Here is a 27,994-nt window from a genome sequence, read left to right as displayed (position 1 = left end):
ATACTACTTTGCTCGTCGTCGTTCCCGAGAGGTAGAAGTGCTACCCTGGCTTACGGACCTCAGCCGGAGGTGCGAGCCATCGTCGTTATCAGGCTCAGCCTCCTTTGATTCCTGCTCTGGGACCACCAAGAAGCTAGGAGAGAGGGGACCCTGGATAACGATATTCGTGGATAGTCTTGCCACATATGGATGTTGAAGGACCTCACTGATGGAGCATGCCTTGGTTTCTCCCGTTTTGTAGTCCTTCAGTGTTGGCGATGATCCTGGCCCTTCCGGCTCGGGCGGACAGCCGCAAGATCCTCTATCGGCAGTACAGTGGTTTAAGTGAGTTAGCTGCCATTCGGTATGAGGTACACTAAAAGCTTTGACCTCTGCCTTAAATGTGTTGTACGCGTCAATGTATTCTGCAATTATGGCGAGGTCGACGCACCCGCTATGTTGGAACCATTTCCGCAACATCAGGCCCCATGCCCAAGGCCAACCGCTATTCCACCAATAACTATCCGTGTCAAGCTTAAATCGAGACGGCGCTAGCAATGGAAGATCAATCATCTTCTCTAGGCACAATATGTGGAAATACTCGAGGTTATAGCTCACAAGGGCAATTCGGTAATCACCCATGATCAGGCTATCTCCTCTTGGCGACGCATCTGTGATGAAACATTCGTTTGCCCGGCAATGTGCTCGTCTCATATGTATTGGCGGGGACGGCTGTAGGAGAATTGTGATTGCGGCATCTTGCTCGAGCCGGCGTTGTAGTTTTCGCCCGTCCTCTGCCATCCTTTCCTCTTGGGTTAGGCGGGATCGCCTCTCTTCTTCAGCACCAAACTCCTCCGCTTCCTGCAGGTAGTAATGTCTGTCTCTTACAACGCATGTGGGACTTTCCGGGGAAGCGGATCTCCGGCGGCTGCGTCGGGGTCGGTGAAGTTTCGTGTCCATCGCTTCTGCGTAACGAAAGTGGGAAGATTTGGGAGGAGGGTTAACTAGATGGATCTGCCTATAGACAAATGATTGAAGCCTTATTCAATGGGTGAGGCGGTTGAGGTTGATGTGAAGTCGAAAGATTTAAAGCAAAGGAGGAAGTCCATGGAGCCTCAAAAGACTGGATCGACTGCAAGGATAAGTCAGTGGATAAATGGTAAGGGTTCACCGAGACCATCGGCGATGAGAGACCATCCACCCAGTTGTCCACAGTGCCTCGTCAAAACTATGTCTATTGGGTGGATCCGTGGATACGCGGCCGCGAATCCTGATCAGACACGGGCCGAACAGCGTGTCTTCTTGGCGCTGGCAGCTTTGGAAGGGGGATGGAGGGGAGGGGAATGTGCAGGTGCACAGGGTGAGGAGGGAGGGAGGCCGGTGGTGGATAGATCGTGCATGAGTGTTACGTGAGAATTTAGATGATAGATGTAGATAGATATGTTTTGAAATAGACACAATGAGGTCCATACCCTTTCTGTGGTGTACTGACGGCTCTGCAACGAGTAGAAAATGGGAAGCCAAAGCGTTCTGAAGTGAGTGGTGGTGAGTTCATTCAGTGGGTGTTTCTCGCCGCCCCGGTACAAAGGCTAGCTGCGCTGGGGGGAAGAGTGGAGCCACTGGCGAGCTGGTCTACCAGATAATTTCCACGCACGTCAGCATCGGCAATCGATAGATCGATACAGCCACTCGCAGTTGGGAAGCTTAAATAGACAACAATGAACAGTCCTACTTAGCAATGCAGATTACAGGGAGGCGTCACCCGGAACACTCAACATCTGCCCTTTCACCTTCCGACTCTCTTCTATGCATGAGCGGGCATCACATAAGACCTAGTGAGGAAACAATACGCTACAGAAAAAGCTCACGGGTGCGGTGGGCTCACAGGAGTCGAGCCCTCCAGGGGGTGTTCTCTCAGGAGAGAGAGTCTCCGAGGAGCTTTGTCCACGGAGAAAAAACGAACTCGGAGCATACTCCTTGGATGTATGAGCGCCCAGGAGGATCCTCCCAGGAGGATCCTCCTGGGGTGCTAGGGATCCTAAGAGGATACGCCTGGGCAGTGGGCGCTCCTCGGAGGATCCTCCTGGGCGCTCGTACACCCAAGGAGGATCCTCCCTGCGACTCCACAATCCTAGGCGTTCCACTCGCCCGCGAGGGTACGCTTTGGAGTGCCACCCAGCTAGGAGCACTCTTTATGGCTCTACGAATACGCTACCAAAACCTCTGCTATCTAAGCGTGACCTATCTACTTTGGCTGGTAATCTAGTTCTATGAATCTCACCCCCGTCCGAATATACTTCCTCACGACCGCCCGTAAATCGTCTCGAATCACCTCCGACCCAGACACTTTCGTCTGTCAGCACCACCCACATGGCGGACCATAGAGTACTTACCTGCAACGAGCATCCTTCCATCTCCTGCCACCGTCCACCTACTCCCGGATTCAACATCACCCTGCAGCGTACTGGATGTTGACTTGCTTTGTTCCAAAGACTTCTGCCCTTCAGCACCGACTTCCGCTGCGTGGACCTTGATATTATTTCCTGAGAGCTCTGCGAGGAAGATCTCTGGCAAGGGAGCGGGCCCCGGATACATAGTAGCTCGTTCGCCAAATGGCTTTTTAGGCGAGCTCTTAGTTTCAACATACACCGAAATCGAGAGGATCTAGTCCGGGTAATCATTAGCTGCAGTTTAGAGGGTGTCATATACCACTGAACGTACACAGCCATCATCCAATTTATCCTCCTCCAGCGCAATGTTAAGTGGTTCCTGAACTATAAGACCGTCGGCTACACTGTTAGCTTTAGTACGGATTTGCATATTGCATACAGCAATCCCACCTTCATTCTTTATCTGCCACACCAGATGAATGCGGCGAGTTCGGACCGCGCGAGTGTTATAGCCGTAGATTAGCTTCTTCAGGTGTGGTACGAAGGCAGCGATGCCGAAGCCGCTCGCCACCATTAGGACGCTCTCGTACTCGCCCATCGACAGGGTGCCTCCGTGAGGGCCACTGAACATGACGAGAGGGTTGATGGTGTAGCCTTTCTCCGCGTGGTACAACATCTCTCGCGTGAGCCCTCTCCGAGGCTCGATCAGGAGATCAAGCCTGTCCTGGTCCTTTGCGTCCCACGAGATGACCGTGAACGGGTGAGTTTGGAGGAAAGACCAGAAGCTGACAGAAGGAATCCAGAGGTTTATATACTGCCCAGCATCCATTGTCAGAGGCTTGGAGAGACGTAGCTGCATCTTGACCGCACCTGCATCGTGCGTGATAGTGGCGCGTGACAGCTGGTGGCGAAAGACCCCGTTTCGGACGATGACAGCGCCAGTTTGCAGGAGGTATGTTGCTGCGAATATCCCCATAGTGATATAGATATAGGCGCGCGGGGAAGACTTGTCGGAAGGAACGTGTCGCCACACGGCATAGACGGAGCCCCAGGCGAGGGCTTGGTGCGATCGTAGGAAGAGCTCGTACGAGAGCTTGCGGAAGGGAGGAAACAAGAGGACGAGAAGCAGGCAAAGTAGTGACGCTCCCTATCGAGATTTAGGTCAGACAAAGAGGGGAGTGATGGATGAAACGTACAATAACTGCAAATAGATTCTGGGAAACGTCGATTGGGAGAGGCCCATCGGACGCCGCGGCCATGGCATGGAGGAAAACGAGTGCGGCCGTCATCCACCCGGCCGACCGGTGAATGCCACGGATGGTCTTGAGAGAGAGCCCAAGCAAGTCGGCGAGGAAAGCAAAATGAGGCCCTGCGAGGAGGGGGATCATGTTGACCTCTGCTAGAGCGCCCGCTCGCCGCCCAGCATCCGAGAAGTTGGCGGCTTGAAGGCCGTCCCAGGAGAGTACGGCGAAGATGCAGAACAGGTTGAGTGCGAGGTAGGCCAGCTGTATAACGACGCCTGCCCGAGTCCACGGCCCAAGGATTCGGTGTCGATGAAGTATGTATGGATACCTAAAATGCTTCGAGACAAAGATGGAGACACGGGTAACGAGTGGAATTAGGAGGGGAAGCAAGTTGACGAAAGCAAAGATACAAAGGGTGCCAACTGCGGCGATAGCATAGATTTGAATAGCATCCATCATGATGGGAAGTGCGAAGAGATCGCGAGAAACGAGTGAATATGATGAGTTGGTGGAGTTGAGAGAGGGCACGGGGTGAGGTAAATAAATGGCCGACATCTGAGCCAGTAGTTCCATGGGCGACAGGTTGGAAGCTGTGGAAGGCGATAGAATGAAACGGTCGTGTTTAGTGCGATAGTGTGCTTAGGCCTAAGCACGAGAAGACGCTCTATACCAGCTTACTTCTAGCTATGTTGTGCCTTTATATACCGTCCCTGGAGAGCGTGGTCCCTGATCGACAGGGCCACGCGGCTTCGTCCTCCCTTGTATCTTGCCTAGCCAGGGCCTGTTGACTTCGTCTTCCCCTGCGTCCTGCGTAGGTAGGTTAGTGTAGCAAGAGGGAGGTATAGTATTCAATTGCGATGAACCAATTCTGCATCATGCCCAGAGAGTCTTACTGTATAAATTTCATCCGAGATGATTTGGGCAGACCAGTAGAATGTATAGCTCCATGCAATATCGATAAGGCGTCCAATCTCCGCAACCTGCGCCTCTGTCAGAACTATGGAGCACAGACGTGGATGATCCGGTCCCGTCTAGAAACCCGGGTGGGGAGGCTATTAGTACGCCAAGCGTTAGTGCTATCGATAAGATGAGAGCCTGCCCGCCTACCCTCTCTCCTCCATGCCTTTACTCAGCCATGGCATTCACCACTCCCACTGATGACTTGAATAGCCCACAGGCGTCAAGTAATGGGAGTGAAGGCTTATACAAAGAGCATGAAGGTAATGTACTAACAACTATGCATGATGAGCAGGCCCTCGAACACTTGCTCGAAAATCTTCCAGATGAAAAGGTTCTCAAAAGACCCTTTTGCTGTTGTCGTGGTACTAAATGCTACACAGGTTTTGTCCTACATCTTTGTACACCTACACCGAAGACAAGCTGCCATTCCTCCATTCTTAGATCGTCGACCCTCTGCCCGCTCGCAGTTGGTGTTTCTAGGAAAGCTCGCTGTTGTCGAAGCCCCGCCCACTCCTGCCGCAACGCCCATTTCGATCGACCAGATTCTGCAAGCACCATCACCCAGCATTCCAGAGAGGCGTCTACAAGATGAACATGTGGGGATGGGTATCTGCTGGGAGATGGCCATAGCATCGGACAGTCTCGCAACGGACGGGTATGAGCACGACACCCTGTCGACCGATGAACCGTATACCCATGTCGCCTCACAAGAGAGGTCATCGCCAGATGTCTCTGTCCCACGGACTCCTAGCTCCACGGACACCAACGAGGGCTCGGTTGTGAACTCCAGTCGCATTCAAGAGGGCGGGCTGGAGCATGATGGTTGTCTACACGAGACTGTCGCAGCGGAGACAGGCGACGGCGTCGCCCAGCACCCGACCAACACAGACCTCGACGTCGCCCAGGAGGTCCACGCTGAAGAGCCGCTCCGGACTCCGGACGTTTCATCGCCTCTAAGCCCCAACGCGGATTCCCAACCCTCTGCCAAATCGCACCACACTCGTGGTCAAAAACGACTGCCGGACCCTTCTACGCCTAACCGAAAACCTAAAAGGCTCAAGAAGAGGTCTACCTCAGATCAGGTAGAGCAGGTACAAGAAGAGCTGCTAGCGAAGGCTAACGAGTTGATGGATGACTCCGTGACCCTCCACGACATAATTTTTGTCCTTGAGCGATTTGCACTACAGCGGGATTATTTTGCTACCAGAGGAGACGCTGATCACAGGGACCAGGACGAGCCGCAGCAGCAGGGCCCGAACTGCCAGTTAGGTCTGAAGAAGTGGTGGGATGGCCTTGGCGCCCACAAGAACGGTGAACGATGGGAGAAATGCCTTCAGCGAGCCTTTGCAGGGCTTTTTTATGGCCAGTATGCTGATGAGAGGGACACTTTCGATAAGCGGAAGAAAAAGGGGAACCTGCCGCATCCGAGTGAAATGTACGTGGACGTGTGCTCTCCCGAGACTATTATCCCGGATGGTGAGCTTCCATCTAAACAGGCCAAGACTGCCCGTGCCCAAGCAAAGAGGCATTTTCAAAACGAGGTACAAAAAAAGAAGCTATGGGGGGAGATGCAAAAGTGCTACGGTATAGCTGTGTTCCTGCTGCTCAACCCCACCTTGCAGGAAGATCAGTAAGTGTCTTTGTGCAAATGCGCGAGGACCTTAGAGATAACATTTTATCTATAGTGTTCGACGACTAAGAGAATCCAACCTTGACCTCCTTCTAGACCGCATCGATGAGCGACATCCGAGCTTGAAACAAGACATCCAAGGGCTTTCTGACCATCTCTCATATTACATTGACAAAGGCAGACTTCCATTACAGAAATTACGGTTTGAAGAACTGTCCCGCAGTGAGCTAGAGTCGGAGTGTTTCAAAGGCTTGTCGCTAAGTGATATGTTCAAACCCCTCGAGCCGCCTGCAGCAAACGCTCCCTGCGAAGGCCCGTCGACAGAAAAGGTATCTGTCGATGCACCCCCGCCTCCGGACCTATCGCGGCCCGCATCTTCATCATCATCACTGCGGGACGTCGATGAGCCTCTCACTCCAAGAATGGATGTAGACTCTAGGGTAGATTCTATCCCTGGTATCTTTGACACAGCAGCAGATACTCCCGGCTCTTCTCCAGCAGGATACAATACCTTTGAAGGCGAGTTTGAGCACTACCACAATCAAGTAATGGCTTCTAGGGACCCCAAGTATGACTTTTCAGTCCCAGACAATTCTACTGTCTGGCAATACTAATGTCATTTCGCTTCGATCGGCTTTATCCCGTAATATAATACCAGTCGTAGATCAACGCAGGAGATCTGATGCAGCGCGCCTCTCGCAAGTCTTGCGGAAGCTGCTGGTTAGTTGATCATACGCCAAACTCTTACATTTGCTGCAACAATGCCATCAGAGATGTCTTCTATTTCATTACACCACTTTTATTACAAACGCCTTACTTTTCACCAAATCAAGGAATACAAAAGCCGTTTGTAGAGGTCCTGTAGAACAGGTCATATGGTTGCATCAAGGTTATACTGGGAGTCTGCAAAGATAGAGGTACAAGGAATGGAATTCACAGGCGTACATTGCAAAGACGCGGTTATAGAAAGAGTTGGGAACAGTTATTTGATATATTATCAATGTCACTTATCTACCAAGACGTGCCAAGCTCATGTGATTCCATCGCTACACAATCCGCCGATTTTATTCACGTATCAAACAACTCAAATACAGCTGTAAAAACAAAACTAACACTGACAAAACCGCATACTAGAAAGGAGAGCAAAATCAGACGAGAGTATTAGAGTTATGCTTCCATAACATCTCGCGCCTGTTCATGGTACCGGAAGCCTCGGTGAGAACTGACTGCCGCCAGAGCTACCATCCACTTGAGGTCTTCTTTTTTCCAACTAAGCTGTAAAAGCGGATGCTGATAGAGTTAGGGGTAGCACAACTTGTAGTGGGACTTGCTTACATCTAATAGCTCGTCAAATGACCTGGCTACCTGGATCTTGGCCAGGAAGTCAACAGCTTTGCAGTCGGCTGGCCATCGCTCCATGTCGTGGGCACCGCCGGCCCCATCCTCGTAGGCGCTCTTCTGCATCAGCTTCGTGGCAATATTCATTAGAGACACCATATCTCGCGAACTTGCCCGACCCGGAGGAGTCATTTCCCTGCAGCATTCCTGACCGGCTGATGGCTGTGTTAGATTGGGCACTTGGGGCAGGCAGCTAGCTCACCAATCTTTATATCTCCTTCTGTGCCTACGAGAATGTTAGAGCAGCTAAGAGAGCCATGCTCGAGCCGGCATGAGGCGAGATACTTGAGCCCCTTGACAATCTGTACCAGTCAGCACGTCAATGTAACGCTGACTTCTAAACGATAGAAGACACAGAGGTTCTCTTGCGTAAAGGTTTACTTATCAGAGGAGGCAGGGGATCAGACACAAAGGCTTCAAGTAACACGTTACTAGTATATAACAAATACTGTATTGAGTTGAGCACGAAGCTCCTATCTAAGGAAATACTATCTACTTATATAGTGGCGTCGTGCCTAGTGGACTCTTGGGAACTCACTTGAGTCCTCGGAGTCCTGGACTCTTAGGATTCTTCTCATCATCCTGCGAGTCCGTCACGTGCCTAGTGGACTCCTGGGAACTCACTCGAGTCCTCGGAGTCCTCGGAGTCCTGGACTCTTAGGACTCTTCTCATCATCCTGCGAGTCCGTCACGTGATACTTTCGGAACTACTATTCCCCGCTGCCCCTCCAGGTACCAGGGCCGGTCTCATGCGACCTCCCTCCTTCCTGTCCTGTAGTTGGCCAGCCTTCTTGTTCCGTCGTAACACTCGCTCCCTTCCCCTGGGCATTCGTCTCGAATCCTATAAGTACGTCCATGTCCCCGGGACTCTGCTGCTCCTCAGCGAGTCCTTCAACATGCAACATGCCTACTGACACTGCCCGCAAACTCCAGGAACGCAACGATCTTGTCCGTCGAATAAAGAACCACGGATACGAACTACCCGAAATGGATTCTTGCTCGAACTGCGTGAGGCGAAACGTTACTTGCGTGTCGTCTCCAAATGATTCACGGCGGTGTGCTGAGTGCGTTCGTCGCAACTTGAAAGAAAAGTGTGACTGTATGGGTCCTGAGCATCCCGACTGGGTGAAGCTCGAACGGGAGGAGGATCGCCTGGATCGCGAAGAGGAAGAAACCCTTTCGAAGTTACTTCGTCTGCGGAAGCAGAAACACCTCATCCGAACCCGTGGTAAAGATATGCTCCGGCGAGGTTTGAAAACCCTCGACAAGCTTGATGCGGCAGAGGAGGCCGAACGTGTGGCTGCTGAGAAGCGTGACGCTGTTGAGGCCGAGGAACAGGCAGTTAGCGCTGCCTCCTCGTCTGTGACCGGGACCCCCGCTTCCTCCGATCCACTGGCCTACTCCCCTGCATCTTGGGATCAATGGCTGGCGGATGGCGGCGTCGATATTCCTCCAGCAGTTCTTTGCTGATGTTCCTTGTTGGTTCCCACGAATTATCCGTAGGTTCGTAATTTTCCCATTTTATCAAAGACTCTTCTCGACGTCCTACTAACCTTCTGTCTAGGATCGCTTCGACCTCATATTCGATTATCTCATTCTCGGGTTGGAGTTCGGTGTCGGTCGCAATTGGGGTATTTCCTCTTGCTGGTTCCAGTAGTGAGACATAAAATACCGGGTGTAGTCTAGACTTCCTGGGTAGCTGCAGTCTGTAATTAACTGAGCTGACTTTGTTCAATATTTTGAATGGTCCCAATTTCTTGAAGTCCAACTTTGTGCTTGGTCGTTTCGTTTTGATATGTTTCCGGAGTAGGTATACTTTATCCCCCTCCTTGAAGGCAGGTTCCATACTGCGCTTCTTGTTTGCGTATGCGGCGGATTGTTCATTTAAGAATTGGATGTCCATCGCAAGTTGTTCGTGGAACGATTTCAGTTGTTCCACCACGATCAGGGCTTGTTCAGCTCGTGATTCATCCGGTCTTGGTTGCCTATATGCTTCTGGCTGGTAGCCATAATTGGCAAAGAACGGTGAGACTTTCGTTGCTTCTGTCATCGAGCTGTTATATGCAAACTGTGCGATGGGTAAGATCTGAACCCAGTTATCCTGTTGATGATTGACATAGCTTCGCAGGTACTGTTCAAGGGTCTGATTTAATCTTTCTGTTTGGCCATCTGTCTGGGGATTAAAAGCTGTTGATAGCTTATGATTTGTTCCCAGTAGCGCCATCAATGATTTCCAGAATTTCGAAGTAAAGAGCTTGTCTCTATCTGAGATGATTTCTTCTGGCATCCCATGATCGGCTAATATGACTCGAATGAAGGTATATGCGAGCGCCTCGGCGTCGCTAGCTTCTAGATATGGTATAAACTTCCCATATTTCGTGAGTCTTTCCGTGATGACGAGGATAGAGTCATATTCTATTCCTGTTAACGGGTCCTTGGAGGGTGGAAGCTTGACGATGAAGTCCAAAGCTATTGATTTCCACGCTCCTTTTGGTACTGGTGTCGACTTGAGTTGTCCGTATGGCAGGTGCCTATTGGATTTTGACTTGCTGCAAATGTCGCACTCTCTTACCACTGTCTCTACCTGCTTCCTCATACCTGGGAAGTAGTAGTGTCGGGTGATTCGTTTGAAGGTTCGTGTTACTCCCTGATGACCATGTGCTGGTAACGAGTGTTGTTCTTGCACCAGCGGGCGTCTCATTTGACTTGGGACATACACTAACCCTTTGTATCGAATCAATCCTTGTTCGTCGATGGCGAAGTCGCCTTCAACTTTGGACAAGACTCGCTTGGCGCATTCGTCTGTTGCGTAAGCTTTCTTGAGTCTTTCCTCGAGTTCTGTATCTTCGATGACTGAGATCGTCGCTAGTAACTCGTTGTACTGTATTCCTGCATCTGTTTTCTTCAGAATTGCTCTAGGTCTTTCTTCCTTTGGGCCGGCGTAGTCGGTCCGTCTGCTGAGAGCGTCTGCTCTTGCATTCTCGGAGCCCTTGCGATAGGTTATCGTGAAGTTGTAGGCTGCGAGGGTTTCTGCCCAGCGGACTTGTCTGCGGTTTAAAACCTTGGTCGTGGTGAAATATATGAGGTTCTTGTGATCCGTCCATACCTGCACAGGGTAGGTGGATCCCTCAAGATATACTCGCCACTGCTCAAAGGCAACGACAATAGCCAGTAGCTCCTTGTCGTGGATGTCGTAATTGAGTTCCGCGGGTGACAGTTTCCTAGAGTAGTACGCGATTGGTTTGAACTTACCGTTCTCGTCTGGTTGATTCAGACATGCTCCAATTGCGAAGTCAGAAGAGTCCGTTTCGAGGATGATCTTCTTTGCAGGGTCAAATGTAGCAAGGATAGGTGCTTCCGTGAACTTCGTCTTAAGTTCCTGGAAAGCAGCCTCTGCCTTGTCCGTCCATTTGAATTTGAGATCCTTTCTGGTAAGCTCCGTGAGTGGTTGAGCTACCTTGGAATATCCCGAGATGAATCTTCGGTAGAAGTTGGCGAAGCCTAGGAAGGCTTGCACTTCCTTGACCGTGGTCGGTGTTGGCCATTCCAACACTGCCGTTACTTTTGCTTGGTCCATCTTGATGCCGTGCGTTCCAATAATGTAACCCAAGAATTCGACTTGGTTTTTATGGAACTCGCACTTCTCTGGTTTGAGGAGTAAGCTGTACTCCTTTAGTTTCTTCAGGACGAGTTTGACATGCTTGACATGCTCCTCCTTGGTTGCTGAATACACCAGGACGTCGTCTAGGTAGACAATGGTAAAGATGTCTAAGTATTCGTGCAAAGCATCATTCATCAGTCGTTGCATAGATGCGGGTGCGTTTGTTAGCCCAAAGGGCATGACTTGATACTCGAATAGGCCATAGCGGGTGCGGAATGCTGTTTTCCACTCTTCCCCAGCCTTGATTCGGATCAGGTTGTATGCTCCTCGCAGATCTAGCTTACTGAAGATCTTTGCTCCTTGAAATCTATCGTGTAGTTCGTTGATTAACGGCAGGGCATACCTGTCCTTGATTGTGATGTTGTTCAACGCTCGATAGTCCACACATAACCGTAGGGAGCCGTCTTTCTTTGGTACGAAAAGCACCGGACTTCCTGCTGGTGATGTGGATGGTCTGATGAATCCTTTCGCTAGGTTATCATCGATGTACTCCTTAAGTACCTTCAGCTCCTTTTCCGATAGCTGATATATTGGTCCGAATGGTGGACTCTTGTCTTTCTCCAAAGGTATCTCGTGATCCCATGGTTGGTGCTTAGGAAGCGCCTCGTTCTTAGGGCCTTCCTGGAATAATTGCTCGTATTCCTTGTACTCCACCGGTATACTCGTCGGTGAGGATGCCTGGGCTAGGTCATCGAGCTCGGAGGTTGCACATAACTCCTTCCGGCCCTGGGAGGGTTTCTCCCGTTGTCGCGTGTCCGTCCGTTGTTCACACGCGCACTGGCTCATCACAACTTTCTCGTTCCACCAGTCGATCTGGGGGTTGTGTTTCTTGAGCCATGGCATACCAAGGATGCACGCATGGTTGTCCATGTGCACGATGTCAAACTGAATCGTTTCCTTGTGCCCGTGTAGCATGACCATTTCCAATGGGACCGTTTCGTGGGTCACCATTCCTTCATTAGTCGAGATGGGCTCTCCATCTACGACCATTAACGGGTATGGTTCAGTTTTCAATTGCGTCTTGAAACCTTGCGTGTCTGCTACTTTCTTTGTCATAAAGTTGCCCGTCGCTCCTGAGTCAATCATTGCTCGGAGGTGTCGCTGTTGTATCTTAGCGACCACATATAGTTGCATGCTGCCCGTCATGGCGCATAGCTGGTCTGTACTAGGCCTCTTCGTGTCGCTCGCCGGTGGCCTACCGTCGAGGACTCCTAGTTTTTTGACTCGTCCGAGGAAGGATAGTCATCCGCTTCCAATGGAGGTCCTGGGGGAGATCGTTTCCCTCGCTCTTCTGCTTCGTCTAGCAGATGTGGGTATTTCTCGTATACCTGTTTGCTTTTGATAGGCAAGTCCCCTTCAGACTGGCTTCGCCTGAGGGCGTGAACTTGCTCTGCGTCTCTGAAGTGTATCCTGGGCGAGGATCGGGGAAACAACTGATTCTGGTGTTTCTTTTTCCAGTGGAGCTTGCAGTCATCTTCGCTGCAATACTCCCAGTAGACATACGCGTGCCAGGGATGATCAGTCTCTGTTGCGTCTGTCGTTGATAGTTCCCGCTGTCCTCTCACCCATGCACTATCTTCCCTCGGAGGCGTGGAGAACGTGTCTAGTTGCTCCATGGCTCTCCTTTCGATGCGTGGAGTGGGTCTCGCATTTTCCCGTCAGAGCATATCTCTGGCTTTCTCGTCGTACTTCTTCAGGGCTCTCCTGCGGTCCTGGTAGTAAAGTTTGACGCTTTTCATATACTTCAGTTTAGCCATATGCTCGACATCCTTCTCCAGTTCTTCCGCTTCTTGGGCTTCCAACTTAGCTACGTCTTGGGACGTGCCAAGCAGCCTGCGGGTATTCGTTAGTTGGTCGTAGTATCTCCAGAGGTCATCCTTGCAGTCGTCCACCTTGCACTTTAACGGAAGTTCCTGTAACAGGTTCCCGTAGATGCCTTTAAGCGTGGGGATTCTCCTCTGGCCGCTGGGCTTGTCTCGTTCGGCCCAGCGGCCAGAGGAGAATCCCCACGCTTAAAGGCATCTACCTTCGCGTGGGCGTGTTTTGCCATGCGTCTTACTACGCTCTTGCACCGTGGACTCATTGGTTCCGTAGGTGCGAGTTCATCGAAGGTCTCCTGTTCCGAGACGGTGAACGATTCCGCCTCCGACCCTTCATCTGAGCTCTCGTCTTCTGGGGTGCTTTCGCCGTTTATTCCCCAGTCCTGTTTGCTCACAAACGTTGCATTCAACTGTCTTGTCCAGGTGGCATTGAGTTGTTTGCCGACTTTGCGTCCGCCGTTCCCTTTCTTTGGCTGTCTGCAGTCTCGGGCCATGTGGCCTGGCTTGTCGCAGTTAAAACAGAGTCGTTCCTTGAATTGTCTGTCTTTCTTAGGGTCACGGGGTCGTCCAGGTTTGAACGTGGCATCGAGTTCCATTGGGTCCGACCAACGGTTGTCTCGCGGGTGTTGATCCCGTCGTCTGCCCTCGTTTCCCCGGTAGGGGTAACTTTTCTTGGGCTTGTCATAGGTCCGACGTTCCTTCTGGAATTCGTATAGTCGATTGTCGATTCGGACCGTATGTTCGATTAGCGCTACCATGTCCGTTGGTTGTTGTTCCAAACGGGCAAGTTCCATACGTATATGGCTCTTCAGACCACGTCGGTAGTGGCTGATGAGTGCGCTGGCGTCCCATCCTGTCTGATTGCCGTATCTCTGGAATTCTGTGGAGTATGTGAGGGCGCTGCCAGTCTGCTTAAGTGCAAACAGATGGTCTTCTGCGGTCTTAATCTCATCGATGTCTCTGAACATGTATTTCCTTACAGAATCCTTTCCAGCTGCCAAACATAGTCTGCGTAGTTGTCATGCTTCCATTGGTACTTTCATATTTGAAATAGTCCTTGAGGAATGGTTCGATCCATCGCAGGGCTTCCCCCCTAAGGTAGGACGCAGTCCACAGGGCATAGCTCTCCTGGGTGGGAAACTTCTCATCATTGAAGTGCTGGTACAGTTCGACCTGTAGCAAAAACACCTCAAGTTCCTTTCGGTTGCCGGAGTAAGTGTCGGGCAACTTGACGCGTAGAGTTTCCTTGAGTTCATTGACGGTGGGTGCATCGGGCATCTCTTCATTCTCAGGCTTAGACCTCTGAGACGAAGTTGGCGTGGTGGGGGTTTTCCCCTTCGAACTGACGACAGACATGTTGCTTTGTGTGTAAGCCGGTACCTCGTAGAAGTGGTGCTCAAAGTGTAACGCTGACTTCTAAACGATAGAAGACACAGAGGTTCTCTTGCGTAGAGGTTTACTTATCAGAGGAGGCAGGGGATCAGACACAAAGGCTTCAAGTAACACGTTACTAGTATATAACAAATACTGTATTGAGTTGAGCACGAAGCTCCTATCTAAGGAAATACTATCTACTTATATAGTGGCGTCGTGCCTAGTGGACTCTTGGGAACTCACTTGAGTCCTCGGAGTCCTCTGGACTCTTAGGATTCTTCTCATCATCCTGCGAGTCCGTCACGTGCCTAGTGGACTCCTGGGAACTCACTCGAGTCCTCAGAGTCCTCGGAGTCCTGGACTCTTAGGACTCTTCTCATCATCCTGCGAGTCCGTCACGTGATACTTTCGGAACTACTATTCCCCGCTGCCCCTCCAGGTACCAGGGCCGGTCTCATGCGACCTCCCTCCTTCCTGTCCTGTAGTTGGCCAGCCTTCTTGTTCCGTCGTAACAGTCAACCCATCATAGTCGTAGGACGCACCTGTGCCAGTGCCGCAGCCAGCTCAAGCTTGGTAGGGTAGGGAGGCGAGTACACGATATTGTCAAGTGTGACAGGAAGGTGCTGAAAGACGGCATAGTGAGAGCCTTCAAAGTTAAAGCACTCAACCATGTTGTGGAAGTTCTGGTGCCGCACTCTCCATAACATGCGGACCCTCTGGGCGGCGTCAGGTCCCTCAAGGCGCTTCACCATGAAAAGATCGTACGGGGGAGACAGATCAGCTACGAGGGGAACATATCCGCCGAGGTTCAGTTCGAACTTCTCACAGAAGCGGGCCCATGGCGATCCGGACTGGACTGTGCAATCGAGCACGCTGGCACCGCTCTGGGCAGCTTTCGCGAGCTGTAGCTCCCTGAGACAGGACTTAGTGGCTGTCTCACGGCTGTTCAGAGATGCTTTTATATCGCGGCGTCGCTCAGACTCGCGGTCCTGCGATGTTATAATCTTTCTCTCCTTCGAAATCAGCGAGGCAACGCCGGGAGGGACGCTCTCCTCTGGTGTGTCGGCTCGCTCTTTGGTGTCGAATTCTAGCCCTTTGAAAAAAGCGAGCTGCGTTATACGATTGCCCTTGACGGAAACATTGTGCTCAACATCGTCGGCAGTAGTTGAAGCAGACTGTTCTTGGTCCTTGGCAGAGAGAGACTCCATTACTCGTAGTTCGATTTAACTAAGGGCAGCTGTGACTGGTGTGCAGCAGGTGGGCAAACGGGGTATTTATGTCAGAATAAAACAGGGACTGGAACATGTTAGAGTCGAAAAGAAGGGACACGCCTTTGACCACCAGCAGCATATGGGGGGTGTACCTGTTTAGGAGCCCAGAATAGGTACTTATACCATCGCCCGATGGTATAAGTACCACCCGTCCCAGGGCACATTCATTCCTACCATTCTTCTCCTCTTTCCTGCTCCATTCTGGTCCACTGCCTTCATCCATCGATATGCAGCAGTCTCGAGCCCAAAACGAGGACTCCATGCTCGAGGAAGAGCGGCGACTGAAGTACAAGGGTACTGCGCGCATCAGTCTCGACGTGCTCTTTTTCCGCCAAGATCAGCCACGTGAATACAGCCAGAGACAAGCAGACTTCCTGATGGATTGTTTTCAGAAGGAAGGATGTCATCGAGTGCCTCTCTGCAATCACGTCCCTGCGATCATCGACCATGAAAGCCTCGATGCTGCATTGCAGCGGTTGGGAGGGACGGCAGACGACTTGCTGACTAATGATGAGGACCCTAATTATCCCCTGCTAGAATTTCCGACTGGCTTCCATCTCGAGTGTCTCCACGGCTGGCACAGGATCGAAGCTGGACGGGAATTTCTCCATCCTGGGGACCATTGGTGGACAGTTGATCTGTACCTCTCAGGTAAGATTGAGGCCTTCTGACATATGGGTCGTGCTAACGTGTGTCTAGACCTGAATGTCGACCTAAAAACATGCCTCGTTGAAGAATACTCCAACGAGGAGAAGCCCTCCGATGGCGAGATTTACTACAAGATGCGGCGCTACCATTTCCAGCGGAATTTTAACTTTGAAATGCGGTGGAAGGCGCGCCTGCGAGGCAAGCGGAAGGGGTACCTGCTGACGCTCACCCGTAATGAGACACTAACGGCAGCATTCGATGACTTGCTGGACATCCCAGGTCTCTGGGGCGGGATGAAGATCAGTACACTGCATACAGTGATGGCTCTGAAGTGTGATACGGTAGGCAGAGGGCTGGCATGGATGATTAATTTTGGCTGATTTCTCTCGGTACAGGAACTTTTACACTACCTCCGCCGCATCAAGCAGGTCTGGTCCGATCTTGTACGTGACAATAAAGCTGCCATGGGGAAGATTGATCAAGCGACAGTGAAGGCTTTAGAGATGAAGGCACCACGAGCGTCAACGGCGGACGCGGAGTTCCTCCGCATTCGAGTGCGTGGGGGGGAGCTATTCAGCGCTTTCGACGACTGCGAGCGAGATGATATCTGGAGCCGGCTAACGTGCATTGATGGCCTAATTCCATCGCTCGCAACCTTCTTCAAGGACATTAGGTACTTGGAGCGTCTTGCGAACTGCGTCAAGCAGCTAACGGGCGACAATGTCCAGATCTCTCATGCCTTTAAGCAACTATTCTCCCCTGTTGATCAAGAGGACGGCCGCGTTCGGATCATGGATGGCCAGACTAAGATTCAGGTCGCCGAGAATGCTTTTGTGTACGGGCAGGGGACGCGCAGAGACCAAGTCGATCTCGGGTACCGGCAGATCATTGCGTATGCCATGCGGCACTTCGCGGATATGCCGAGGGAACCAGTGAAGGAGTGCCGCGTGATGCAACCTGCAGCGATGGCAGACCGAACCGTCCTCCGCCACTTTGCTGACTTGGCAGACCAGCTGGGGTTTACCAGTACCAGGATAAAGCATTTGCAGCAGTATCCAGCTGCACTCGCCGAGCAAACCCCACCATCGAAGCATCCCCCGCTTGTTACGTCGGGATCCGGAGTAGGGATAGCCCATAGATGCGGCACCCCACACAGGCTGCAATTCAACGAGGATCAGAAATTCTGGTTTATCAATCACCTCCATGACGAGAGCGACCAGCAAGGCAAAGGCATCACAAACTTCTTCATCCGAAAACAAGTTTATCTTGCCTTCTTTGGCTGGCCGACCTGGAGGCCAACTGCAGAGGGTAGTAGCCATGGCCGCTCTCCATCTCTCCCTCCTGCTCCAGACTTCAGAGATTTACCTCATGGCCCAAGTCCTGATGGTCAACAGCACACGGTCGGGACCCGAACGGACCGGTCACCTAGTGCGCTAGAACCTGCAGAAGATGACGGGGGCCTGTTTGTCCCAGAAGCAGGTCCAAGCCAACCTCAGGCGGAAGGAATGGGTGATGGTGGTCACCCAGAGCAGCCTACGAACAGCCCGACGCCAGCCGAGCAAGAAAGATGGAAGCGGAAGCTTCTGGAACATAAAAAGCAAAGGGAAGCGTGGTTGGAAAAGCAGCGGTTGGAGAGGGAGAGGCTGGAGAGGGAGAGGCTGGAGAGGGAGAGGCTGGAGAGGGAGAGGCTGGAGAAGGAGAGGCTGGAGAGGGAGAGGCTGGAGAGGGAGAGGCTGGAGAGGGAGAGGCTGGAGAGGGAGAGGCTGGAGAGGGAGAGGCTGGAGAGGCTGGAGAGAGAGCGACTGGAGAGAGAGATAGACATCAATCTTATTAGATGGGAGGACGGTACTTGGAAATACCTAACACCACTCGCAGTCGATCCAGAGAATCCGTCTAACATCGAACGGTTGGTCAACGATTACATGACTAGAGGAATCAGGGCTTTCAACACATATATGCGAATGATGAGCCCCGAAGAATGCTTTCAGGTAGTCGTCAATAATAGGACACACACAATCCTCCTTATTGCAGAAGACGAGCTTGCTATTGATAAGATGCATGAATCTGCAGTGAAGCTCCACACGGATGCAACCAAGAGAGTCATCGGTTTGAAACGCAAGGCCACCGAAGATCTGTCTCACACTTACCACGCACGGAAGATGGTTGTCTGCACCGATGGGAATGAGCTACCGTAAAATGTCAGAAGTTCCTTTTCCTTTGAGAGTCACGTGGGTGCATAGTAGAAGTGGCAACGGTATCATGACATTGCAGAGTAATTTGCAACCAGGATTGCTGGGGCGTCTGGAGAGTAATTAAGTATAAGAGAGCCATAATTTCCCACGTGATTGCTATCAGTAAGGAAACTTTCTCGAAAATGCAGGTGAGGGTTCATTTGGCACTAAATTAACTTATTTCAAGTGGATCCGAGGGGCTTTTCTTTCCGGCTTGTAATTAGTAGGAGCACAGGTACAAGGGGAGATTTAGTGATAGCAAGGCAGTTGTCGCTACCGCCTAAGAGCGAAGCTTTGGGTGGGCACGGCGTGACGGCAGGCGGCAAAAATTCTTGTGCTTATGGCTAAGCGCACTCATGACGGCATAGGTATGGGCGATGAGTGCTTTATTGGTACATCTAGAGACAGATTAGCGTGAAGGAAACGTAATATGGCCCTTTTCAGGCACAAGTCCTCTCAATTTAAGCACCACCTGATCATATCGATAACCCCCGGCAGATAACCATGCGGTGGTTCCCAGAGGCTATAATACCAAATTCTCATCATACCAGCAATCGTCGGCAGCAGGTTGTGACGTTTTATGAAGAGGGGGTCACAGTTCATGAGGCGCCATTTTGAAGGATGCAGTCAATGCACAGGCTCTACGAGTAGCTGATTCTGGTAAATATCTTTCAACAAGACGAGGGGGATACTTTCTCTGGCGTGACTGCTTTGTTCATCTAGTGAAGACTGGGACAGGAGAAGTTCTTGTCACTGGCTTGACAAGAATGAAATAGAAAGAGAGGAAGTAACGATGAACAAAGTGGGGTGCAGGAAAAGGGCATTCGTATGCAATAGAACAATATGACTCCCACTGCAACTTAACCAACATTCGCGCTTTTGTGACCTTTTTGCTTGAAGGGGTTGCGAAAGCCCTGTCCTTACCCTTGTTTATTATAGGCCGATCCTCACAACTCCAGGGTGACGTAGGCAGTATGTACCAGTACGTACCAGTACGTACCAGTACGTACCTCCAAAGTGGGTCAGGGTGGTCCCCATCGATCGACAGAGGTTAACTAACCACCTCTATTCTGTCCTCATCGCTCACTCGTGCCGTTCCTATTGAACCTCCATACAATAATCTTCCACCCATTTATCCTCCACCCATTGAACCTCCACCCATTAAACCTCCACCCCATCGGTTACGACTTTTGGCCATTAGCCACCGCGAACATGTCATTCCGACGTTGGCAGTCTCTTTTTCACGTTTGAACAGGCAGATTCAAAGAATACAAGGAAGCAGTCTTAAATTTAATGAGATGATCTGCCCTCATTCAGGCGAGGATTCAGTGTTTGCTCCTATATCTATAGATCTAATGACTGTTCTGTGCCAAGGAACAGCTGATCATTATTCAAGGCACAGACATCTGTCCTGAAATCCTTTAAATAAACTCACATTTTGACCAACCATGATGTTAGACAATACACAGAGAGGCTTCAGGACCGTCGCAGTGCTCGAACAGCGAGTTATAAATACGTGCTGGAAACCATCAGCGGCAAACAATGCATTACATCTAGAGACTTACATCAGAGAGTACACAAGGAGACGCCCAAGAAGTGGCCGCCATAAAGCTGACTGCCTCAGCTGAGCATGACTCTGCTGGAAGATTTTTCACCGTCTCATTGGTCGCATGCATCATGCGTAGCATGAGGGTCTTCAAACATTCCATGTTTCTCGAACTTTGGCCATCACTGCTCGGAAAATCCGTAGGATCTAGAAGGGTTGGTCAGTCTGGAAATCTGCACTGTGGTGACTGTTGCTCACCGATCTTGACCTCGCCGTTCGGAGATATGAAAACATTCCGTGTTGATATACGAGGATGCTCGAGTTTTCTCGACCAGATGAATATTATGCCCGCCAGAACCTATTGAATTAGTACTGGCGTTGGATGGAGAACATAAGGTTCAACTCACTTGACTGATAACATAAGCTATCTCAGGCTCTGAGAGGCGGAGGGAGCGTTGTAATATATCATCAAGACAAAATCCAACATATTCAGTGATAACAAATACCTGGCTTTCAAACACATACGACTCACAAACATCAACAAAATTGGGATGTCGGATGGAGAGAAGAGATTGATAGGTTAATGTTGCAGTTTCAACGTCGTGTTCGCCTGAGGATCGAACAACGTCACACTCTTGAATTGCTCGCACTGTAGACCTATCATTGCCGACGACTAGGATTGTCCCCGATTTGAGTTCTAAAAACTTTTCATAAAAGTCCCATGGATTGCAACCAAATGATGGAATATCACTCTTTCCTGCGGACCAAAAGTCCCTCTCGGTTCTGGACAATGGATGGGGCTGTTCCAGAAACATTAATGGGGAGCGAGAATGACTCTTCTCAACAACAGGCGTTAGAGTATCAGCAAGCTGTGTCTCCTGTCCTCCCCTCATACTAACTGAGCGAAGAGACATTGGAAATAGAGGCGGATGGTCGGAGGCGAACTGCTGGCAAGCAGCAGAAGATTAGAGAAGCGGGCTTGCGAGACGAACTACCTTGTACAGGCAAAATCGACAAGTTAACGTTGACGTTTTTAAGAATGCCCTCTGCTAGTGATACGTTTGCTGTGATGAGACTAAGCATAGAAATGCTGTAGCATTTGATGGGTGGAACACTTGAGTCAATGAGGAGAACAAAGGGAGAAAGTAGCGATGGAGAGTGATGGAGCCTGGGAAAACCGTAACAATATATAGATTCTGTTAGGGGGCATAGAAGTCTTTGGTATCGCAGACTATAGAAGGTAATAGTACAATGGTGACTCATATTAAATCTTGCTCTGAGTTCGCACTTTGGGATGCTACTGCTTGTGAAAGCCTTATTCCTACCAACCTACCCTTGTTTGAAACAACTTCAGAGGGACGTAGCGGGGCAGTACATCAGTACGTACTTTCCAGAGTGCCATCAGAAGAAATATGATGGTGGATCATCGGATGGTCCCGTGGGGTGGCGCGATCGTCAGGGGTTAACCACGCCCCCCATGCCGTTGCTGTCGGTTACGACTTCTGGCCATTAGCCACCACAGACACGTCTTCCGTCGTTGGTGGTCTCTTCTTCACATTTGAACAGGCAGGTTTCAACAAATGCAAGAGAGCATAGTTAAATTTAAGGAAATGATCTGTCCTATTCAGAGCCGGCTTATGAACGACAGCAGATACTAATTAAAGGCGCATATACCACTTTCACACTATGTAGAGCCAGCTATAGCAACATATTTGATTTGCATGCATGAACCTGCACTGTTGGTGGGGAGAGGTTATCAATGCCATCGGTCATTTGGTGAGGGCCTCATCCCGTCTACTTGGCGCCGTGGCGTATCTTCGCACCCCTATTCTTTACTTCCCACTTGCTCTGGATTGCGTTTCCGTTGCAACATATTAATAGGAACAGGAAAAGAATTCATCTTGCCACTAATTAGTAAAAAGTCATCAAAGTCAGAAGAGTACCTACAATTTCTTTCATGGATGGTGGAAAACATGGATTGCCAGAGGATACGTAAGTATAATAGCGCCCCTTCTGGTAGATGATCAAGGCAACATCTGCGCTGTATAGTTCTGCGTACTCATATGCCTTGTTTGTCAAAGTACTTCTGCTTCTACATGAATTCTGGCTTTGGCGTTTTCGTACGTTGCTCATGCTGCAATGGAGTCTATTAGGAACAGAGAGGGCGTAATGTCTCTTGAAATTTTAAGAGTTATAACTAGAAATTGATAGTCGTAGACCGCCACTGGCATTATGGGCATGCCACGGCTACTTGAAGATATCAAAGATCTAATCCTGGCATTACGGTAGCGCCTCTGACGTGAACAGAATACCCGGCAGGCACCGTATAACTCTCATATGTGGTTGTAATGGGTTGGTTCATTATATGGGTTTTGTTGTCTCCTGTTTCCTTGTTGTAGATTGAAAGATAATAGCCTTTGAACAATATCGTCCTTTCGCTGGAATTGTCTGGGGGAAAGGTATTAATCTGGATCATCTCATCCGTTCCAACAAGAGCGTCGTCGCCGATCTACAAAGGTACACATGTGTCAGCTATAGGTACTTTGAGGGCGTAAAATGGAAGTTCAAAATATCTGACCGCCATGATCACAAAAAGTGTGCTAAGGATCCTGCCTGCTTATAGATGAATCGGTGGAATGTGACTATCGCCTATATAACATAAGTAGCTGTGGAGTTGGAGATGCTCATCCTGATATTTACCTTGGCTGTAGAAGACGTGGCTGTAGAATGAGGTTGCCTATTTGCGCAAAGGCCGAAGGAGGTGACGAGTATTCAGAGTTAAAGGCACCCTCTTGTACCTTTGATAGAATATGTTAAGTAGCGGTAGAAGGACGTAAGGTGGGTGCGTCGAGTGGAGAGATAAATCTGATGAAAAATAAATCGCGGAATGGGGATGCTGACGTACGATAGAAGATAGTCGATGGCGGCTGCCCCTCAGTGAAAGTGGTGGGGCTCGATGCCATGTGATTTGCTCAGCAATCCGATACTGGCCGAAATCACCCTGGCCCAGTTAGGCTCCAATGCCTTCAGGCTGGTGATGGGAGAAGGTAGAGATGTGCAGCGTTGGGTGAAATGAAATATATGGCAAAGCGCAAGAGTAAAGCGCAATGACTGCTCCTTAATGATGGCGGAAAAGGAATTTTTTAATGAGGTTGGTTCGGATAGAACAACTGAGTCGGTATCGTCGCTCAGGAGAGGTTGATGAGGGGCAATGAAGGTTGTTGCTCGATTTACAAGTGGTGGGGCTCGATGCCCATGTGACCTTGCTCAGCAACCAGACAGTGAAGCCCCTGGCACACTTCAGGCTTGAGTGCCTTTCAGGCACGAAAAGATGGACCGAACACGGTGAAGACTCTATATAATTTAACCATTCGAAATTGTGACGTGATCATCTATGGGCGTGCAGAATATTGTCGAGTGGGTCGCGTGATGGTGACAGGCATTCAACCACAGAGAAGGAAACTATTGAGAGACATTCGAAGGTTCGACGTGCTGGATCACTTTTTGGTGTTGGAGCAATGACGTGTTGGCGAATCTGTTTAGGCTTGGCGTTATCTAGCTCACGTGATACAGCTGTGACGATGTGCGAAATGGTCAATCGCAGCCTCGTTGGCAGCCCCCTGCGTGTACCAATTGCCACGTGACACATAACGCTTGATAACCATCCTCAAGACTTCCTCCACGGGCACCTGCATGGGCCTCGGTGAGCAAAAGAGAATTTATCGGAGGTGAGGCTGAGCAAGGCTGGTAGCAGATCCAGTAATATTGGTAGGTTCTGTGTTGTGGGGAGAAGTATGAACGACTTTGCTCGCTCACTCGAAAGCCATGGCGGGTATTTGACCTTGCGACTGAAACTGTTTGGTGGGATAATACTTCACAAGGCGGTGAGTGAGGCAGATCCGCCTCCAGATAGGTTCATTTCCCAATTATACACAATGTGTGTCTCGATTGTTACACAAAACGTAAGTTCTATTTATGCTATCAAGGAATCCATCTGATTCGGTCATGATTGGCTTATATAGTCGCCACGAACGGTGGCTGTCATGTAGCAGACCCAAACAAAAAGTGAACCTCATTTTCTGACCATATGACGAGATGCCATAACGTTTTTAGCCTTGTCCAACTCCAGGACAGAAAAATGGCTTCTTTTATCACTGTCACTTTCATGCTCCTTCTCCCTATAATTTGAAATGGCACGGTTAGCACTATATGACGCATTCGAGAAGATTGTTATACTTCATGGAAACAAACGCAGTGTCTGGACGTAAAGTTTCGAGGGATTTCTCAGCAACAGAGACGAATTTATCAAGGGTGTCCTGGTTGATATAGGACCGCTTCCATTCAGTAGTTTCAGAGACATACTCCAACACAATCGTCCTCGAACCGTGCTGGAGAGTCTTTATAGCCGTGCCAGCAACGTACTTTGCAGACATAGTGAGAATTGAGAGGGATGCTTTGCCGTAAACTTGAAGAGGGATGCTGAGAAAAAACCTGCGAGGACGGTGATCGAAAGACTTGTGAGGGATCCCAATGTTTGAGTCTGGGGGATAAACTTGCTCATATTTATATTTATTGATGGCTTTCAAATTAGGCAACCAGTCCGCCATTGATCTGTAGGTGTCCATATCCAATCTTGTCTGCATCAAGAGGACAGGGGTCGGCGGTTACATTGAACAGATCAGCTTTCGAACGGAGAACGAAAGGAAAGTCAGCGATGTCGACAGTACCAAACTCTGTGACTCCTTAAAAGCAGTTGGGGAAACGGGCGATAATAAACTCAGTCCACTGATCTGCTATAAACTCTCCGTACATGACAGATGCTTCGATCCATTTGGCTTAGATTGACGTCATAGTTATTCAAGTTCATAATTTTTAGCTTACATTGATTGAATTGGCAGGCTATTTCATACTAGGCCAAGTTCGGATTAGTAAGGTACTTGTATCAACCGTTACTCCAATTGTCACGGCTGAGAGGATGCCTCTGTGTGCTTCTTCACTATTTCGTTACTCAGACTCCTTTTAGTCGCTATGACATTCCGCCAACGTGCCTTCCTCTCTCTCTTAAAAGGCTTCAAACCACTTCCGATACCGCGACTCCCCGCTATCCAATTCCAGTCCTGCAGCCATCGCCTTGCATTCGCGTCAACAAATGCATCATCAATTCATGACATGGCCTCCAACGCTCCCAACGCTTCCAGCGCTCCCGATTCTCTAGACCAACGCAGTAGAACTGGTGTCAAGCCAAAGATTGAGATTTCCAGCAAAGAGCCCGAACCCCTACAGAGTGGCACGAAACTGGTTGGTCAATCCGGGATCCAGTACCAGATTGATCGAATGCTCCAACACAGGACGGATCCTATATTAGCTTGTGTTTACCTGGCCGTGTACGTACGCTTTGAAACCCGACAGCTTATTTTGCTAATCTTCCGTGGTCAACAGTGCTAAAGATGAAAGGAAATACGTCCTCAAGAACATCTTTCATACCGAGTTTGAGTATCAGCTCAATATGCAAACTCCTCTTAGAGACTGCCCTAATCTACGAGTCGTTATCGACACTGTTCCCGAGCACCTCCTGTTTGTCTATAATTACTGCACTGATCATCTTCTGAGAGTGGCTGAGAAAGAGAATCTTTCTGGCGCAACAAAGAAGAGAATATTGCGGGGCGCATTAGTTGGACTTGCACGTTTGCATGAACAGAATATTTTACACGGCGGTAAGCAAAGCCGTAGCCATGGTCGGAATTTGACTGGCGCTGACAGTTTCTGTCCTTTCACAAGATATCAAGCCTGACAACATTTTCGTGGACTATGATGAGAAACCTGACGGTGACATCGAGGTAAAACGAGTCCAGGTTGGTGACCTTGAGATGGGCTCTATGATTCCACCTGGGTTAAATGTCCGTGGAGCCCGACTGGGCAATCCAATGTGGCGTAGCCCCGAGGCCCATGCTGCCGCCCGTATCAACCTACCCTCCGACATATTTTCTTTCGGTCTGGTTGTAAGTGTGCATCTCTCTCCATGGGAAGGAATATCTGGCTGACTTTGTTAAAGTGCATCTATACCATGCTTCAGAAGATTATCTTTCGTATTGATATAGAAGGATTAAGTGAAGCGGAAAAGGAAAAACTTACTGTAAAACGACTGCTCTCTCACTTTGCAGATCGTCCGGGACTGATAGGTCTCTTGGAGCACCTAGATGACTCGGTTGCTCCGTGGCGTGACCTCGTCCTGGCTGTAGTCCCGGAGTTCACAACTACTAACCCAAGAAAACCCTTCTCCATGTGGGAAGATGTTGACGAATGCTTTCGAGATGTCATCACGAAGATGATGAGTCTAGATCCTTCGAGAAGGATCACGGCCAGGGAGGCTCTTGAGCACCCTTGGTTCCAAAACGTATAACATTGCATTTCGCGAGGAAATTGGGGCAGATTAGCTGGGCCATCGATGTGTAGAATTGCCGAGGAGAGTTTCTAGCCAAGGATATGGACTGTTTCGTGCCATCAGTTGGTGTTATAGAATGACGTTGCCGAAATGTCCTCTTTCCAATCAGGGACGGACCGATCTTTACAGGAACATTCCGCGACAATAATATAATGTACGATGGGATGATCAAGGCGTTCAACAATGCAATCCGGTGAGAGGGGAGAATTTTGGCGTTAGCATTTTGAGGCGTACTGTTTCCTGCGCGGCTCTTGGGAAAGTTGATGGTATAGTGATAGTATGAAATGTAATCAAACGATCGGACGAACAGAACTAAGAGATCTGTCTCGATGTAGGCCGCTTCAAATATCCTTAGTTTGACTATGAAGGATCCGGTATATCATCAACCTCCTTAAACCTTTCCCAACCCATGAATCCTTCCTGAGCCTCTTCGATTGCTTCATTCGGATGAACCTTCATGAGATATTTCGTAACGAAACGAGCCGTCGCGCGTGGTCACGTGCTTATATCAACCCACGTGCCAAGTGGCACAGTTTGCATGGATTTCCAAGGTCCCCTGGCGCAAGATATGTCATACTTGAAACTAATATCTATCGCCAAAGGGAACTCATCTCTTATGCAAATGCTTGCTAGCCCTAAGATATAATACAATGATCTCCTCTATCACCTTGTCTCAAACTCTTTAATTCGTTCAGAGTGTATTGTATCTTCCTTCTCCCAGGATGTCATACTGACATTCGTTGCACTCAGTTTGCTATCAAACTCAAGAGCAAACTTAGAAATCTCCTCCTCAAACCTACAAGTCACCATACATATCTTGGCTTATCACACCAACAACAGAAGCAATACTACTCAACGATTGCTGCAAACTCTTCTACTACATCTGTTTATGCTACATACATCACGGCATATCATTTGGACACTCATTGAACAAGTTATTAAGAAAATCTCCTCCTTAAGGGGGTGGGCCAATACTACCACATGGCATATCTCTACCAACTAGAGGCCTAGGAACATGAACGATAGCTCTAGAAGCTTCTACAACCCTCTATGATTCATTACACGTCATCGCTCCTTAGTTACCCACAAGATTGGTTAAGTTATGACATAATTTGTCTATAGGTACTCTGACCTTGGACCTCCTTTTCACTTCCTATAGGCTAGGAACCCAAGAGATGGTTCTATGGGATTCTCTTACGTTCACTACATGATTAGCAAGCTAGTTGTGGGTCGCACTTGATTTCTAATACATTTACCAAGCCTGGTTAGTCATGGAAAGTCATGGAAAATGAGAGAACTACACTCCTTTGGCATAAATAGGATTGCCCTTTCCTTAAGAAAGGGCAAGCAGGCAATACAGTAAATCGACTAGCACATACTTCTACGTCTTTTCCAAGCTT

The 27,994-nt window shown here is 49.6% G+C and overlaps 8 protein-coding genes across 8 annotated transcripts; 3 read left to right on the top strand and 5 right to left on the bottom strand.

Annotated features, from left to right (window-relative positions):
- Nucleotides 1–3: 3 nt before the first annotated feature.
- Nucleotides 4–939, bottom strand: VC83_04115 (uncharacterized protein; the record flags this gene model as incomplete). The annotated part of the gene is made up of 1 exon (XM_024467751.1): nt 4–939. The coding sequence occupies one exon, from the start codon at nt 937–939 to the stop codon at nt 4–6; it is 936 nt and encodes a 311-aa protein (XP_024324400.1).
- Nucleotides 940–2,224: 1,285 nt separating this feature from the next.
- On the bottom strand, nt 2,225–4,072 carry VC83_04114 (uncharacterized protein; the record flags this gene model as incomplete). The annotated part of the gene is made up of 5 exons (XM_024467750.1): nt 2,225–2,325; nt 2,373–2,643; nt 2,701–2,768; nt 2,820–3,516; nt 3,566–4,072. 5 exons carry the CDS (start codon nt 4,070–4,072, stop codon nt 2,225–2,227), a joined length of 1,644 nt encoding a protein of 547 aa, XP_024324401.1.
- Nucleotides 4,073–4,748: 676 nt separating this feature from the next.
- VC83_04113 (uncharacterized protein) lies at nt 4,749–6,817 on the top strand (the record flags this gene model as incomplete). The annotated part of the gene is made up of 3 exons (XM_024467749.1): nt 4,749–4,833; nt 5,015–6,203; nt 6,259–6,817. 3 exons carry the CDS (start codon nt 4,749–4,751, stop codon nt 6,815–6,817), a joined length of 1,833 nt encoding a protein of 610 aa, XP_024324395.1.
- A 553-nt stretch (nt 6,818–7,370) lies between these two features.
- Nucleotides 7,371–8,506, bottom strand: VC83_04112 (uncharacterized protein; the record flags this gene model as incomplete). The annotated part of the gene is made up of 6 exons (XM_024467748.1): nt 7,371–7,493; nt 7,539–7,756; nt 7,804–7,903; nt 8,140–8,155; nt 8,226–8,250; nt 8,338–8,506. The coding sequence occupies 6 exons, from the start codon at nt 8,504–8,506 to the stop codon at nt 7,371–7,373; spliced, it is 651 nt and encodes a 216-aa protein (XP_024324396.1).
- Nucleotides 8,507–15,954: 7,448 nt separating this feature from the next.
- On the top strand, nt 15,955–18,570 carry VC83_04111 (uncharacterized protein; the record flags this gene model as incomplete). Its single annotated transcript, XM_024467747.1, has 3 exons — nt 15,955–16,378; nt 16,427–16,716; nt 16,771–18,570. The coding sequence occupies 3 exons, from the start codon at nt 15,955–15,957 to the stop codon at nt 18,568–18,570; spliced, it is 2,514 nt and encodes an 837-aa protein (XP_024324397.1).
- A 1,490-nt stretch (nt 18,571–20,060) lies between these two features.
- PAK1 (p21 protein (Cdc42 Rac)-activated kinase) lies at nt 20,061–21,066 on the bottom strand (the record flags this gene model as incomplete). Its single annotated transcript, XM_024467746.1, has 4 exons — nt 20,061–20,125; nt 20,186–20,359; nt 20,411–20,510; nt 20,560–21,066. The coding sequence occupies 4 exons, from the start codon at nt 21,064–21,066 to the stop codon at nt 20,061–20,063; spliced, it is 846 nt and encodes a 281-aa protein (XP_024324694.1).
- A 3,158-nt stretch (nt 21,067–24,224) lies between these two features.
- VC83_04109 (uncharacterized protein) lies at nt 24,225–24,585 on the bottom strand (the record flags this gene model as incomplete). Its single annotated transcript, XM_024467745.1, has 2 exons — nt 24,225–24,330; nt 24,404–24,585. The coding sequence occupies 2 exons, from the start codon at nt 24,583–24,585 to the stop codon at nt 24,225–24,227; spliced, it is 288 nt and encodes a 95-aa protein (XP_024324587.1).
- A 736-nt stretch (nt 24,586–25,321) lies between these two features.
- Nucleotides 25,322–26,552, top strand: RPE1_1 (RIBULOSE-phosphate 3-epimerase; the record flags this gene model as incomplete). The annotated part of the gene is made up of 4 exons (XM_024467744.1): nt 25,322–25,536; nt 25,592–25,866; nt 25,913–26,151; nt 26,205–26,552. 4 exons carry the CDS (start codon nt 25,322–25,324, stop codon nt 26,550–26,552), a joined length of 1,077 nt encoding a protein of 358 aa, XP_024324586.1.
- Between the last annotated feature and the right edge of the window lie 1,442 nt (nt 26,553–27,994).

Source organism: Pseudogymnoascus destructans (genome assembly GCF_001641265.1).
Source record: "Pseudogymnoascus destructans isolate 20631-21 unplaced genomic scaffold scaffold_9, whole genome shotgun sequence".
Lineage (NCBI taxonomy): Eukaryota > Fungi > Ascomycota > Leotiomycetes > Thelebolales > Thelebolaceae > Pseudogymnoascus > Pseudogymnoascus destructans.
The sequence above is the reverse complement of the archived record's forward strand: the minus strand, read 5'-3'. Positions and strand labels throughout refer to the sequence as shown.